General features: G+C 30.9%; 2 protein-coding genes across 3 annotated transcripts; both read right to left on the reverse strand.

Moving 5' to 3' along the window:
- Nucleotides 1–3,185: 3,185 nt before the first annotated feature.
- LOC107952126 (probable WRKY transcription factor 29) lies at nt 3,186–4,505 on the reverse strand. Its single transcript, NM_001398471.1, has 3 exons — nt 4,124–4,505; nt 3,914–4,030; nt 3,186–3,838 (listed from the first exon to the last, which is right to left on the reverse strand). Exons 1-3 carry the CDS (start codon nt 4,465–4,467, stop codon nt 3,460–3,462), a joined length of 840 nt encoding a protein of 279 aa, NP_001385400.1. The 5' UTR covers nt 4,468–4,505; the 3' UTR covers nt 3,186–3,459.
- A 4,897-nt stretch (nt 4,506–9,402) lies between these two features.
- LOC107952125 (G-patch domain-containing protein 1) lies at nt 9,403–14,346 on the reverse strand. Of its 2 annotated transcripts, none has more exons than XM_041086153.1 (12): nt 14,066–14,346; nt 13,896–13,980; nt 13,299–13,375; nt 13,184–13,211; nt 13,005–13,095; nt 12,828–12,894; nt 12,024–12,120; nt 11,528–11,706; nt 11,055–11,282; nt 10,859–10,975; nt 10,689–10,750; nt 9,403–9,451 (listed from the first exon to the last, which is right to left on the reverse strand). In XM_041086153.1, the coding sequence occupies exons 1-12, from the start codon at nt 14,141–14,143 to the stop codon at nt 9,418–9,420; spliced, it is 1,143 nt and encodes a 380-aa protein (XP_040942087.1). In that variant the 5' UTR covers nt 14,144–14,346; the 3' UTR covers nt 9,403–9,417. The 2 variants fall into 2 exon arrangements, with proteins under 2 accessions (XP_040942087.1, XP_016742893.1); XM_016887404.2 differs by lacking the exon at nt 9,403–9,451 and adding an exon at nt 10,195–10,580.
- Nucleotides 14,347–14,620: the final 274 nt, after the last annotated feature.

Genomic DNA, 14,620 nt, shown 5'->3' on the forward strand with positions numbered 1-14,620 from the left:
TTAATTAAAAATTTTGATTAAGCTCAGAGCTATTCAAACATTAGAATACTAAATTTTGGTTTGCATGATAGGTTAAGCTGTGCGGCCTTAATTTATTAATGATTGAATTGGAGTTTTTACGAATCAAATAGAAATAATTTTGAGCAAAAATGTCTTGATTAAACTTGTATTGACTGTAATCACTACTCTTCCCTCTGCTTTTTTGTTTGTTTTTTTAAATGGTTTCTTATTTACTTTTATGCAATTCAGCTGAGGGAAAAACAAAATAATTTTTTTCCATTTTTGAAGTACAAAAAATATTTTTTTCTATATGTTGAGGGGAAAAGGAGGGAAGTAGAGGTTGTGATTCATATGGTGACATGCGGAGAGTCGTAAGCAAGGGATGGCGGCAAACTAAGTCCGGTTCTTGTGTAGGATATGGAGAAGGGAGTTGTAGTCAGGAAGAATATCCTCTAACTAGGCTAGAATGTGATATTTATAGGTGTGGGTGGTCTATCTTAACTTGAGAGTCTTGACACGTGCACGGTGTGAATCCATCATGATCGGTCATTGGGGAGCCATTTTAGCTTTTAGATGTGCGTTGATGAGATAGAAATAGACCAGGCGAGGTTCATGTGTGACCCATGCAAAGGAGGGCTCAACATTTGTCCTTGGCAAGGTGGTTTTAGAATATCTAGGCGTCCTGTATATGCGTTATTAGATTCCTAACTCTGGCGAGGTACCACCTTTGGTGAATTGAGATAACAAAGTGAGGTTATGGTGTCGAACTTCTTTAGCTCAAAGGATGGGTCACACGCGTTGTAGACTGTGATGGAGAGTGTTATGTACAAATGAAGATCTTGTGCGAATTTAATTTGAATTAAAAAAGAGGTCTCTCTAATTAATTAGAAAACCACATTTAATGGTGATTAGGTGTTGGAACAACACTTCACTATTGTTGTCCAAGTGACAAGCATTGATGAGCTTGAAACTTCCTTGGTGGCATGTTTTTCTTAGCCTCCCCATTCTAACTTCACCTTGCCGCCTTGCTCTTGCCAAAGGCGGTACCTCTCCGTAGTCAAGAATTCAAGAGTGTATATATAAGACACCTGGAAACTTTTAAAGCTACTTCATTAAGGACAAGTGTTAAGCCCTCCTTTAGACAGGTCACACATGAACCCCGTTTAATCTATTTTTATCTCATCATCACTCACTTAAAAGCTATAGCTATTTTTATCTCATCATCACTTACTTAAAAGCTATAGCGTCTCCCAAGTGGCCGACCATGATAGAACTTGTGTTGTACACATGTCAAGGCTGCAAGTCAAAATAAGGTCACGCCTATAAATATCACACTGCAATTTGGAGAGAGGATCTTCTTCTTCTCCCTACAAATCCCTTACCCAAGAATTAAACCTGGCTTACCAACATTCCTTGGTTACGACGCTTGCAACCACCATGTGAACCGCCACCTCAACTTCCTTCATTTTCCCCTCAACACTTTATATTAAAGGAAAAAACCCTCAAAAATTTGAAATCACAAAGCAATCAGTTAAGGTTAACTATAATGGCGACCTACGTTTTCAGGATTCAAATATTAATACAAAGTTTAGTCTAATTATGTCTCTAACTCTATATTCTTTGTACATTTAAAATTTAATTTATCTATCTCTTGAATAAAATGTTTAATATTATTATTAATTGCTCAAAGCATCAATTGGTACAACATCAATAAATATATAAACAAGAAAAAAAAGTTGCACAAAAATTACAACTAGCAAAAATATCCAAACACAAAAAATAGGTATTATTAATTGGGTTTAAATTAGACACTATCAGCATAATTAGACTATAAGCTCATGTATTAAATTTACATCCAATTAAGTCTCTATCATTAGTTAAAATAATCAATTAAGTCCTTTCATAAACGGCATCATTGATCGCGTTAATGAAGGAGTTTAATTAATTATTTTGATTAACGGAAGAGACTTAATTGAATACGAATTTAATATAAAAGCTTAATTGATTTTTTTTTTACATTTTTTAAAGAATTTTTTTGATTTGGAAAGGAACACAAATATGAAATACCATTTGAATTACCAATCAGATTACTCTTCTTCCCAACAAACAACGTACGTTAATGCAGCTTTGTTGGATGATTAATTTTCTTTTTATTATATTATATATGTTGAAACCCTCTAAATTCCCAGTCATGGGGATTTAATTAGTTTTTATTTAAGCTTACGGGGAACAATATCCACACGAAACATGGTTGTAAAATATTATATATCTTTATTTGACCACTTCAACACTAATCTTAAGCAACAAGTCAAAGCCAACTAGATTTAATTATCAATACCCAAAGCCTAATTAAAATTAAGATTATATAACTAACCAACTTTTATAATAAAGATAATCATAATTGCACATTTGTGCTATTTATCTTTGGGACCATATTGAATTGTATGGCAATCATTTTCCCTTATTGTAGTGATAGAAAAGAAATTTAATAAAAATATATAAACTAAACCTCAATTTTGATACAAGTAAATAATAAACATTAATCTTATTACCTTGTCTTTTAATCTTTAATTTATAATTAAATAAACTCTTAATATTAACCAAAGTTTTATTTAAAATAAGAGCTTACTTAAATATAAATAAAACACATAAAAGCTTAGCCAATTCCAATAGATATTAGATTTTTTATGTAATGGTCATTAAGAAATAAGTGTAGCCTATCTTCTTCAACTATAACACTTTTTTTTAATTGGATATTAATTAATTTTTGGCTGACGTTTCTATTTTTCAAAAAAAATTCCAAGTAATACAAGTTGGCTTCAGATTAATCTGATATATTCATAATAAAATTACAGTAACATAATTTAATTATTTTATATATTTTCATCCATAATATTTTTTTTTGCTAAAATATGTTGGGTATTTTCAAAGAAGAACCTACAAGATAGGGGCAAAGCCAAAAAAAATTTTTGGGGCCCGGAATAAATTATATATTTTTATGAGTTAAAATGACATAAAGATGACATAGTTGAGAGTGACAATTATGAAGCCAAAATATAAATTATAAAATGAAGATAAAAATTAAAAATAATAATAAATATTTGTATAAATCACATTGCTTTAGTCCAACGTTAAAACCAAAAAAGAAATTTTTTTATTCTTACTTTTTTATAAATCTATCTATATATTTAATTTAATTTCAGTATGATATATGCAAACTTCTTGGAAGATGGATTACATAAAACTGAAAATGCAAAACGAAAGGCTATAAAAGCTAAAACGACATTGCCTCTTATAGAACTACAAGTTGATGCATTATTACTTGGCTGAGACTATGATATTCATCAACCAATTAAGGATGTTGGATGGGGTGGTTTTCAGGATATTTGGTGGTCAGATCATTCAAGTTAAATAGTTTGGAGTTTGAGGTTGGGATTAAGATTCATGGCTCTATACGGATTACATTTCATGAGAGAAATGGGGAAATTGATCTACAAAGAAACCTTCATCAAAATTCTCTAACCTTCGAATTAATTCATCATCACTCAACAATAAGTCCGGGCTCAGAATTTTACCCCCTTCTTCTTCACCATGTAATTGAACCTCCATTTTCATCCTCTCTTGTTTCACAGTCTCACCTTCTGCATGAGCTTCAATACTTTTAGCTGCCGTTAACGGTTTGCTTCTAGTACTTCCGGCGAGCGAACTCCGCCGAGTCGGATGGCCATGACAGTGCTCAGCCGTGTAGGAAATAATAAAAACACGAGGATCCGAAGAGCTACGCTCCACTTGTTTCCTTGCCAAACACCCTTTTGAGCTACTACACCTATAATAGCTCCTGTTTTTAAAAACCAAAACAAGCTTGTTACGAGTTGGAGTCTCATCAACAATCTTATTTAGTTGGAGTTTTTACCTTGGAAATGGTGAACCTTTGATGGGTTTTTGCCCATATTTTCTCCAAGCCCATACATCCGACGGAAGATCATCTGCAGTTACATGCTCTACCACTCTATTCTGCTGATTCTTCCTGCTGAAAACAGATATATGATTAATTGTTTTAATTCAATATATACATATACATATGAAATAAACTTAGGGTTTCTATAAGTATAAATTTAGGAACCTGAATCTTCTAGGTTTGGGTGAAGCAGAAATATCAGATTGAGAAACAGTAAAAGATTGCTTCTTTTTCCGTTTCTCTGCTGGTTCATCAACATGTAAAGGGACTGGTATTGAACTTGTAATGATTGTTTGAGTGGAAAATGGATTCAAATCAGGGTAAAAAGGCTTGTAAAGTTGCTCCAACTCATCTAAAACTTTAGGGTTTGTTTCAAAAATTCCAGGGAAACGCACAAAATCTTCATCTTGTTGAAAACTCCAAGGACCAAAACTGAATTCTGGGTTTTCAGTGGGATGATCATTGCTGCTGTTTCCTCCAACTACTGCTTGCAAATCCCAGTTCTCCATTTACAATATTAACTCATCAATATATGAAGAAAAGCAAGGATATGAGAGGAAATTTTAAAACAGGCCATTTGCCTATATATCGGTAACAAGGATGGAGATTTTTTCTTCTTCTTATTATTATTAAAATATTTTATTTTGCTTGAAATTAAGCGCCAATATATGTAAATATGGTGTTGCATTTCCACTGAGTTGACTTTTTGAAAAGTCAAACTGGTTGCTCGTTATTGGCCTTTTCGGTGGCTTCTTTCACTGGTTATACTATAACCAAACGATGTCGGTGTGAAATGAAACTTTATTTTTAATTTTTTAATCTTTTACTCGGTAAAGTATTATGGAGGATATTTGTATTAGAAGTAAAAAAATTGCCAAATTCATTTTTATATATTATTTTAAATAGTAAATTAGTTATTTTATTAAATATTTCAATCTAATTTTATTGTTAAAAATTAATTTTTATATTTTAGCATGAGATATATCATGTGTTACTGTCTAGTTAATTCGTCAACTTTGATTGAACGTATAAAATTAATTTATCCAATTCTTTAGCAGAAAGAGATTGTTTATACAAAAATCTATTTAATACTTTTTTACCTCTTTAATTTGGTGGTTCTAATTTTATAATATTATTAATAAATCAGCATAAATTATAATTTAATTTAAACATTTGGCCAATATCTAAATTTTCTCATATAATCATTTTAATAAATACTATCAGCTTATAAAAGTAAAATAATTGAATAAAAATTAAAATTTTACATATTTAATAGAGGAAAAAAAGCATAATTAGAGAAAAAACCATTTTAATCCAATTTCTTAATAAAATATTAAATTGCATCTTGCTAACCGATTTATTTGTGAGAAATAATGATTTAGAAATATTGGGGATGTAAGTTAATAATCATTTACTCACTTCTCAACCTTTGGAAATTAAAATTTTAGAGCAAATCTTTTATATTTGGCTTTAAACTAGAAAAAAAAATATCAAAGTAGTCAAGTAATTCAATTTTAATAAAAAATAATATTTAATTCGAATTATAAATTGCTTTTTTTCATTAAAATTACTGACGAGTCTTTAAATAATGATGTAGTGAGTGACTTGATGGTTGATGATGCCATAGCTAAGATGTGGATAAGGTGGAAATTTAAAAAAAAAATCTTAAAGGATTCTAAAATTTTATTAAAAAAATTCTAAAATTTTATTAAAATATAAATATTTTAAAAATTATAGAAAAATATAAATATTATTAACATTACTCAAAAATTATAGAAATTATAAATAATTAATTAATTACTAGTCTTTTTTACTTTCACTCATACGCTATTTGACATCATATATCAAATTTTCTTGTATTACCCCTCCTCAACCAAAATTATTACTCATTCATCACTTACAAAACATTAATCTTATCGTCACTTAAGCCCCTCACTCGGCAACCCACACACCACTATAACCATTTAAACTCTCCATTTTCTTATTACTGAAACCAAGCACTATAGACCTACAAAATCTAAAAAATTCTCTATAGTTTTTATACTTTAAATTTTATAACCTTTTAATAATTTTTAATCATTTTTAATATAACTTTTTATAACTTTTCATAGTTTTTATAAATTTTTAATTAATTTTTTAAAGTTTTTGTAATATTATAATTTTTATAATATATTAAATTTTTATATTTCTCATAACTTTTTATAATTTTCCTCTAATATTTATATATCTCTTCTAATTTATTTATAATTTTCAAACAATCCATTTAATTTTTCTAAAATCTTTATAATCTTTTAATTTTGATAATATTTAATAATGTTTAGGTTTAACTCTGAAAAAAACTCCACTTAAAATAATTAAAAAATTAATTTATTTTTTATAAAATACTTAAAAATAAATTTAAATTATCATGTAAGCTGTTATTCCAATTTTTTCATGTCAACTACAACCATAGTTGTCAGGTCAATACATATATTTTTTTATGAAAAGTTATATTTTAAGAGTTTAATTGAGTACAATTTATAAATTGAAAAGTTTAATTTTTTTGTTAAGGGTTGAATTGATTTTTAATTATTTTATGATAGTTATTTTTTTTTCCTTTTTGACTTTTAAGTTAAGATAATTTACCAAAGTTATATACAGGGTCAATTCTATTTTCCGATTATAAATTAGTCTCTAAATTTTAAAATATTATAATTAAATCGTCGAAGTATTAGTATGGTTTCAATTAAATCATTCTGTTAGTCTCATTATTGATTTTAGCTTTAAAATTTAAATTTGATGTAAGTCATATTTTAAAAAAAACATATCAAATTGTAAACATATATATACCTATAACATGAACGACTTGAATCTAATGTTTCAAGAATAAGAGATAACTTTCTTAAAATAACATTTTCTATCCTAAACTGCTGACAAGTACACTCATGTTCTTAAAATGCTCCACATAAGATACAAATAGGTATTTTAAAGTTTAAAAACACGATTAGATTAATATAATAATATGATATTTTGAAATTTTAAATAAAATATTTTGAAGTTTAAAAATTAATTTAAAATACAGTAGAGAGATATTGATATGGAAATGTTAAGAGTTAATATTAATAACTAAAGTGGAGTATGGCTATGTCATAACCCCCATATGTTTCCACTTGCCACCATGTATATAGGGGGCATTGCCATGTTTGGTCCCTATTCTCATAGACTCATTGAAACCATAGGCTTCCATTTTTCAACATTCTCTCTTTCCATTTAGGTCCAGTTTTACATAATCCATGAACCATGATCCAATCCTGTCTTGATCAGATCAAAAACAATTGCTAGCAGAGGATCACAATTACGGTCAAGATTTAAAAAAAAAGAAAAAAGAAAGTCAAAGTCAAAGGAAGAAGCTATATGTGGAATGTATATGAGGAGTAGCTATCTGCATGCAACTTGCAAAGGGCAAACAAACACTTACTGTGTCAACACTCTCCATTTGCAGCACTGCAAAAGATAGTGCATGCATTATAGCTATATATAGGCTTTGAGCTTTTTAGTAGTGTGAGAGGGGAATGGCTTACGGGTCTTTGGCTATCAACATTTTGTAGAAACCAAAAATATATTGCTTGAACTGCAGGGAAACTCCATAGAATGGAAGCTTTTTTGGTTTTTGGACCACAAAAAAAGGCCACCACTTAACCTATGGGATTTTTTCCCTTTTTATATTTATTCAGAATTTAGCCCTTGAATTACATTTATTTTTCATTTCGGTACCTAATTGTTTTTTTCGAACTTTATACTTAAAACAATCATTTTTGTCTCAATTTACCCTACAAAATATAGATGACACCACCTACCATATGTCGCGTTCTTAAATGGCATTGAGCTTCTTGAGTAAACTAGAACAAAACAATAGTTTAAATCATTGTTGCTGGAAGGGGATCAAATCAATAATCGATTGATATATCAGTCCGAGCAAAGAGTTGAACTGGTTTTTAAGCGAACCACTCAGAATCGGTTGAACCAGGCTAAAAATTCAATTGAACCAATTTTCTCTATTTTTAATAATTTATTTAATTAAAATCAGATGAACCAGTTGAATCAGTAATTTGATTGATTCAGTGATTTAACCAATGGTCCGATTTTTAAAAACCTTATTTAAATACCAAATGGATCAAAATAAAGTTGAAGTATGGTAAAAGTATCATGGAGGCCCCTATACTAGGAGTCATATTACATTTTGTCCCATTTACTCAAAAAATGGGTAAATTAGTTAATGTACGTTAAATCAATAAGCAAACTGGTCATTTCTGTTAAAAAATTTATCAATTAAAAATTAGTGTAGATAACAAAATAACTACATAGTTACGTGTGACATGCCACATGTACTTCAAGTTGACGTACATGAATTAATTTTTAATAGTAAAAATAGATGAATTTTTTAACAGTAATACCAATTTGCTTTTTGATCTAATATATAATGACTAATTTGTTCACTTTTTAGTAGAAAAGGAAAAATGCAACCTGACTCCTAGTACAATGACATCCATGATACTTTTACAATTTAAGTACTAAAATAAAAAATTAGATTTAATTCATAGGCTAAATCGTGAATTAAACCATTCTTTTCCTTGTCACTTTTGTCGTCATATTCATCATCCCGCTGCAATTTGGTTTCTAAATAATTTTCCTAGTAACCAAACAGTAAGCTAAATCCCCCCATCTATTTCTTGCAAATTGGCCCTGTTTAAGCGAAAAACTGATGGGGGTTAGTCCTTTTTGTAAAGTATATAAAAAGGAAAAAAGATACAGCAGCAGCAGGAAATGTTGAACGAATCCCAATTGCAAGAATTTTCCTCATTTTTTCCGCGTGGTACAGTCCCAATCACCAAAAGAAACAGCTTTCATTTCATTATTCAAAGATTTTGCAACCGACGTTTGAAGTTAATTTATGTTATAATAATGTTTTATAATATATTATATAATGGTACTTGTTATATCCATACATGTTAAGATATGTAGCAAGTTAAAAATATGCTTAAACAGTGAGCCTATAACCAACAAAACCAACAAAATGGGAGGTCATTTGTGAGCTCACCCTCCTAGAATAACTGCCCAGGCAACAAATGACTTAAAGCATGAATTCTTTTGGTCACCAAACATAATATGAGCTCAACTGCTTTATCCCATTACATTATTTATCTTGTTATAGATATTTCCATCCCATCGAAAATATTCCTCCCACGCCCTCCATAATAATAGTTAGATGACAAGCCCAATATGTTAACACCATATTACACGAAGTTCTTGCTTATAAATATCCCTAGAAATGATGAAGGAATGATCGATCCTTCAACATACCAAGTCTGCACCTTGCCAACAGTTTCATCCCTTAAAACCTACAAGCTATCTTTACGGTCATTTTTCTTAACCTCCAACTCTCCGTCCCCCGTCCCAATCGAGTGTACCAATTTCCACAACTATCTCTCTCCCTCAGTACTCCTTGTTGTGTCACTACATAATACAAATATTAATTGTAAACATCTGGGCATCTTTTTGGCATTTAGGAGGAATTAACTAAAATAGCTGCAAATATCTAGAACTTTTAGGTCCATTTGCATAGAAGATAAAATTGAAAAATAAAAATATCTATAACATTGAAATTATCATAAAGGTAAGGGTAAAGTGGATTACAATAAAGAAAAACATTAAATAAAAATAAAAAAATTATTTGAAAATTTTAAAAAAATAATGTTATTAAATGGTTTATTTCAGAGATTGAAAATGAGTAACATTTACTTTTTTCTAATTTTTAGGTTTTATTAACAATTTAACTTCTTTATATTGAATTTTTTTTTTTGTGTAAAAAAGATATCTAAATTATCGACAAAAAAGAACGTGATTAATAGCATACACTTACCTTTTTGAAGTAAAATGAAATTAAATACTGTGCGCACATTTATTGCTAGAGATGATTAAAACTCCATGATATACTCAAGTTAAAAAGATTTGATTTCAACCTATTACGTCTTCTACCCCAATTTGTAAACTTACCATGATACCAAAATTAGAAAATAATAAATTTTTTATAATAATTTAAAAACCGCATTCACTAAAAAAAAACCATGGATTAAATGAAATAATGTCATCAAAACAAAACCGCTAATTTTCAATTCAATTGATTTGATTAGTTTAACCAATTCAGTTGAATAAATTATTTAAAAATATAAAAAATTAGAAAATAAAAACCATTCAGCTGGTCCAACCTCCTAATTCAACTAATTCACAAATCAAATAATCCAACCACATATTCAAGACAATACCCAAGCAGGTTCCCTGTCCAGCCCAGTTCTGGAAACTGTGACATGAAATCCAAAGGTACCTTAAGGGCAGATTGGCCACACTCGACTTGATCTATAGATTAAACCCAAGCCGATTATTACTTGGATGCTTCTTTGTAATCAAGACCTTTTATTGAATGCCGATATATTTCTCCTTCCAGATTTTGCCACTTCTAGCACTGGGTCTATCACTGCTATTGATCTCTTTGCAACTAATAATACAACTTAAAAACAGTTTTACCAGTTTCAGGCTTTAGGCAGAACTTAATTTTGTTTGACATGACTGTTTTACACAAACCTACCTACAAAATTGACATTAACACAATATTATAATATAAATGCACTAATTTAGTCTCACAGCGTATAGTGGCTGTTGAAATTTTATCAAAATCGTATCATAAGTTGATTACCAGCTTCTAGATGTAAGACTCACTCGCTTTCCCTCAACAGAAAACTTGCTACTACCTTCAAGCTGCGGAAAAAACCAAAAGATATCAAATTTCCAAACCCAAAAGCGATGAAAAAAGTTAACGAAATGTTAATAAAATTGGAAAGTAACGCTTTTAAGAGATGAGCGAACCTTTCGCTTTAAGTAGGCAATAGCATCTTTCTTTGTAGAAAAGCTGGAAAAAACCGAAGTTGACTGTTCATCAATAAGAATTTTCAGCTGTTTCAGCTTTAATGAATCTCCAGGTACCTGAAGTAGAAAGATGCCTTTTAATTACTGAAAGACTTGGGACCACGATTTTGAACAGCTTGCATTTTAGATCAAGTACCTGACAAAGAAGCCGTTTACACAGCTTTTTCAACCTTAGTTTTGGCTCATCAGCTTTCTCTGTTTCTAATGCATTTTCACGCATTCGTTTTGCTGGAGGACCAACATCATCAGAATCCTCACCACCACTATCGCTGAATGATGTCTTTTTCCCCTGAAAGTGAACTCCAGCTACTTTCTTTGGTCGGTCTTTAATGCCCAGACCTTGCTTTCCAGTTGTGGCTTTATCCTGAAATTTTGGAACAAAATATATTTTTTCATTTCTTTGATCTCCTATTCTCCAGCATGATACTAGACTCACATAACAAAAACGCATGTAGAATGATCAATTGGCACACTGTTCACAAGATCATGACAGTTTCATCTTCGGATGAAGGTTAAAAAAGACATGGAATTATAGTTTTTCTTTTCATCATACAAATAACTTTAGCACAGTTTTCATACCCCAAAAAAAGTCAATTCGCAAAGACTTACTTGCACAAGTTTGTAGAGATTCTCTTGGTCATCTTCATAAAATACAGTTCTCTCAGTAGAATTTTTAGCCTCTCCAGTTTTTATTGATTTCCTTCGGGTAGTTTCTCCCAGAAAACCTCCAGAAACAAATCCATATTTAAAGCCCCACCATTCTGGAGAAACACTTTCAACTTTATTTCCTACAACAAAGAGCCAAGTTATTTCATAAATGATCAACAGCAGACAGCTGCAGGCAGCAAAAAGAAATGAATTACAGAAAAGAGGCCAAGAATATCCTTTGCCAGCAAAGGGCTGAGCCCTTCAGGTACAAGATAATATACTCCGAGGAAAAGTATTTTAAATAAAAAGTCCAGCCTGGCTTTCATCCTTTAATATTACTGCATAGACCATAAACACTAGAAATTTCTGAACTATGTAACACAAAGGAAAATACAACTTACTGCAAGAATTCATCCAAGTTTTTCAATATGAGCTTGAGTTTATTTGAAGCATTTACCTTCAGTGGAAAAATCATTTGTTTCAGTTGTCTCTATGACCTCCATTTCAGCAACCACGTCAGGATTTACCTGTGGTGACTCCTCAACCTTTTTGGCCTATTGCAAAACATCTATGGGTAAATACAGTGATTGTTTAAACCAAAAATAATAGTAAATGTTAGTTAGGCATCAAATCAAATGCTAATTCCAAGGGAAAAAAATCTATCTACAAATAGGAATTGATAATTCTATCAAAGAAGACATACAAAGTGCTTTAAAAACCATTTTGATTTCCATATAAGGTTGTGTTTATTACTGAACCACTATGTTTTAACAGTGCTTTGTTTTTCTACCTTTTCTAACTCATGACATCTAGAGTTTGTTCAAAAAGTCAAGTGACTCCATGGTGAAAGTAACATGGTATCTGCCTCTCGTGCTAATATGAAACGAAGACCAAATCAATCAAGTATTAAACAATTATCTTCACAAATCACAGCCAGAAAGACAACTATTCTAGATTTAACTTATCCTTGAGCTCATTTATATTTCTAACCACGAAAATCTTGTTATGATTACGGTGGATGGTATTAACAAATCAAATTTGAAAAATCATTGACAAATGAATACATTTCAAACCAAATACTTGACATGATACATTTTGATCTCGTGTAATCATAGAATAATTTTGCATCTTGAAAGGAACACTAGACAACAATGTACAAAAAGAACATAATTGCCACAGCTTCAAGCAAGTAAAAACCTTAACAATTTAAATAACACTGAAGAAAACGGAGTAGATAAGAAAATGAAGGTTTAGAACTTACAAGAATTCCTTCAAGATCCTTCGAAGAATATGCATGTACAAGCTTCCCTCTTTCTCTTTTCTTATATCTAAGAACCGGAAAAAGTAAAATAAGAACAAATAACATCAAGCACTAATTAAATAATTGGCAATAATCTCCTACCAGACCACTAAATAAACATAGAACTAATGTACCAACCTTCCCTGCGGCCGGGTAGCCTTAACAACTTGTTCTTCAGTGTCATTAGGCTCATCCCTCTTTGTTTCCACTTGATTTTCATTCTTTTCAGCTGTTCAGAAAAGTTAAATTACTCATCAATCAATAACAACCTACTAAGTATAAATATGAGAGGAATTTTCTCTGGGTATCAATCATACCTTCATCGTTGGTTTGCACTGCTTGCTTCTAAAAAGTTAAAAAGAAAAAGAAAAATGAGCTTTGCATCAAATTGAACACAGTACTAGACAATCAAAGTCAGAATGAAATACGCACCACTTTCAATCCTTTGAGAATACTATCAAACTGAGCTGTATCAAAAGCCCACGGATTTGGCTTATCTAATCCAATACCTGCTCCATATTTTTCAAAATAAATAAAATTCCAATATTAAAAGTATTTTTCACCATCTCCTCCTATTCTAATTCCCCGGAAAATTAATTCAATATCTATAATTCAATAAACAAATCAACTAGCTTATAACCAATGCTACCTCAAATTCGGATCAGTCCGGTACAAGGATACAAGAACAAAAACTAGAACACAATTTGCTATTTCTATAAAGCGTAATTCGATAGGGATAATCGTCTCAAATTTGTTTAGTAGAGACATAAAACAATTTATGAGAATATTATATACATAGAGAGAGAGAGAGAGAGAGAGAGAGAGAGAGAGAGAGTTTGTGCTTAGATAAATACATACTTCTAAATACATACATTCTGAAATTTGTGAATTGTTTTATAATAAACTCTATACGATTGTGATAGTTAAAACAAACTTGGATCGCATTTCCGGTAACAGAGCTTTAAAAAAAAAAGATTGAGAGACAAAAAAATAATAATTATGAAAAAAAGAAAACAATTAAAAACGAACCGGTAGTATCCTGCTTGTTTTTAACTCTAACGTGACCTTTGATCCCTTGTTTATCTTTCCCAAGACCTTCTCCTTCTTCCCACCCCTAACCGGGCCATTCAAACAACAAAACAAAACAAATCACAAAACACGCCTGCATACGAGCAAAATATACGTACAGGTATACGTACCATTTGCTTCATGAGGCGAAAAGCAGCAGATTGGCGAGCGACGCCGACATAGCAGAGAGGAGCTTCGGGTGCGGCCATTTTCGCTTTTTTTTTTCTTTTTAATTCCTCTCTGCTACGCCGACGACTGTACTGAAGCGTTGTTTTTAGAATGTTAAAGAAGGGAAAAGTGAAGAAAGGTGTTCGAGTGGGAGGTCTCAGAACAAAAACCCTAGGTGGAAGTGAGGGAATATTTAGTGCTTCGAGGATTTATGGATTTTGATGGACCTGTGGTGATCTAGCGGTGGATATTTGATTAAGATGGGAATACGGAATTATGGGGTGTAGGGTTGGACTGTGGGTCCCTTTTTGATCAAGTTTTCAGTGATGCGTGGATGATCCGATGGTTGTAAAGCGCTTATTCTGTTTAAGCTTTGGCATTTCACACCATGCAAACCGTGCCGTTTCAATGATTCTTCAATTATTTTGTTTAATTTTGTTTAGGTCAAATAAGTCCAATAATTATCAATTTAGTATCTGAATTTATCTATTTAATTTTTAATCTTAAAATTTAAGTTA

This window comes from Gossypium hirsutum, chromosome A02 (assembly GCF_007990345.1).
Source record: "Gossypium hirsutum isolate 1008001.06 chromosome A02, Gossypium_hirsutum_v2.1, whole genome shotgun sequence".
NCBI classification, from domain to species: Eukaryota; Viridiplantae; Streptophyta; class Magnoliopsida; order Malvales; family Malvaceae; genus Gossypium; species Gossypium hirsutum.

Excerpts from the sequence above, each read along its gene's own strand:
- LOC107952126 (NM_001398471.1), bottom strand. The coding sequence starts at position 4,467 with ATGGAGAACTGGGATTTGCAAGCAGTAGTTGGAGGAAACAGCAGCAAT. Across the intron at positions 4,031-4,123 it reads CCCAAACCTAGAAGATTCAG|CAGGAAGAATCAGCAGAATA; the intron begins GTTCCTAAATTT and ends ATCTGTTTTCAG. Across the intron at positions 3,839-3,913 it reads AAAGGTTCACCATTTCCAAG|GAGCTATTATAGGTGTAGTA; the intron begins GTAAAAACTCCA and ends TTTTAAAAACAG.
- LOC107952125 (XM_041086153.1), bottom strand. The coding sequence starts at position 14,143 with ATGGCCGCACCCGAAGCTCCTCTCTGCTATGTCGGCGTCGCTCGCCAA. Across the intron at positions 11,707-12,023 it reads AAATGATTTTTCCACTGAAG|GAAATAAAGTTGAAAGTGTT; the intron begins GTAAATGCTTCA and ends TCTTTGTTGTAG. Across the intron at positions 9,452-10,688 it reads AGTCTTACATCTAGAAGCTG|TGACACAACAAGGAGTACTG; the intron begins GTAATCAACTTA and ends TGTATTATGTAG.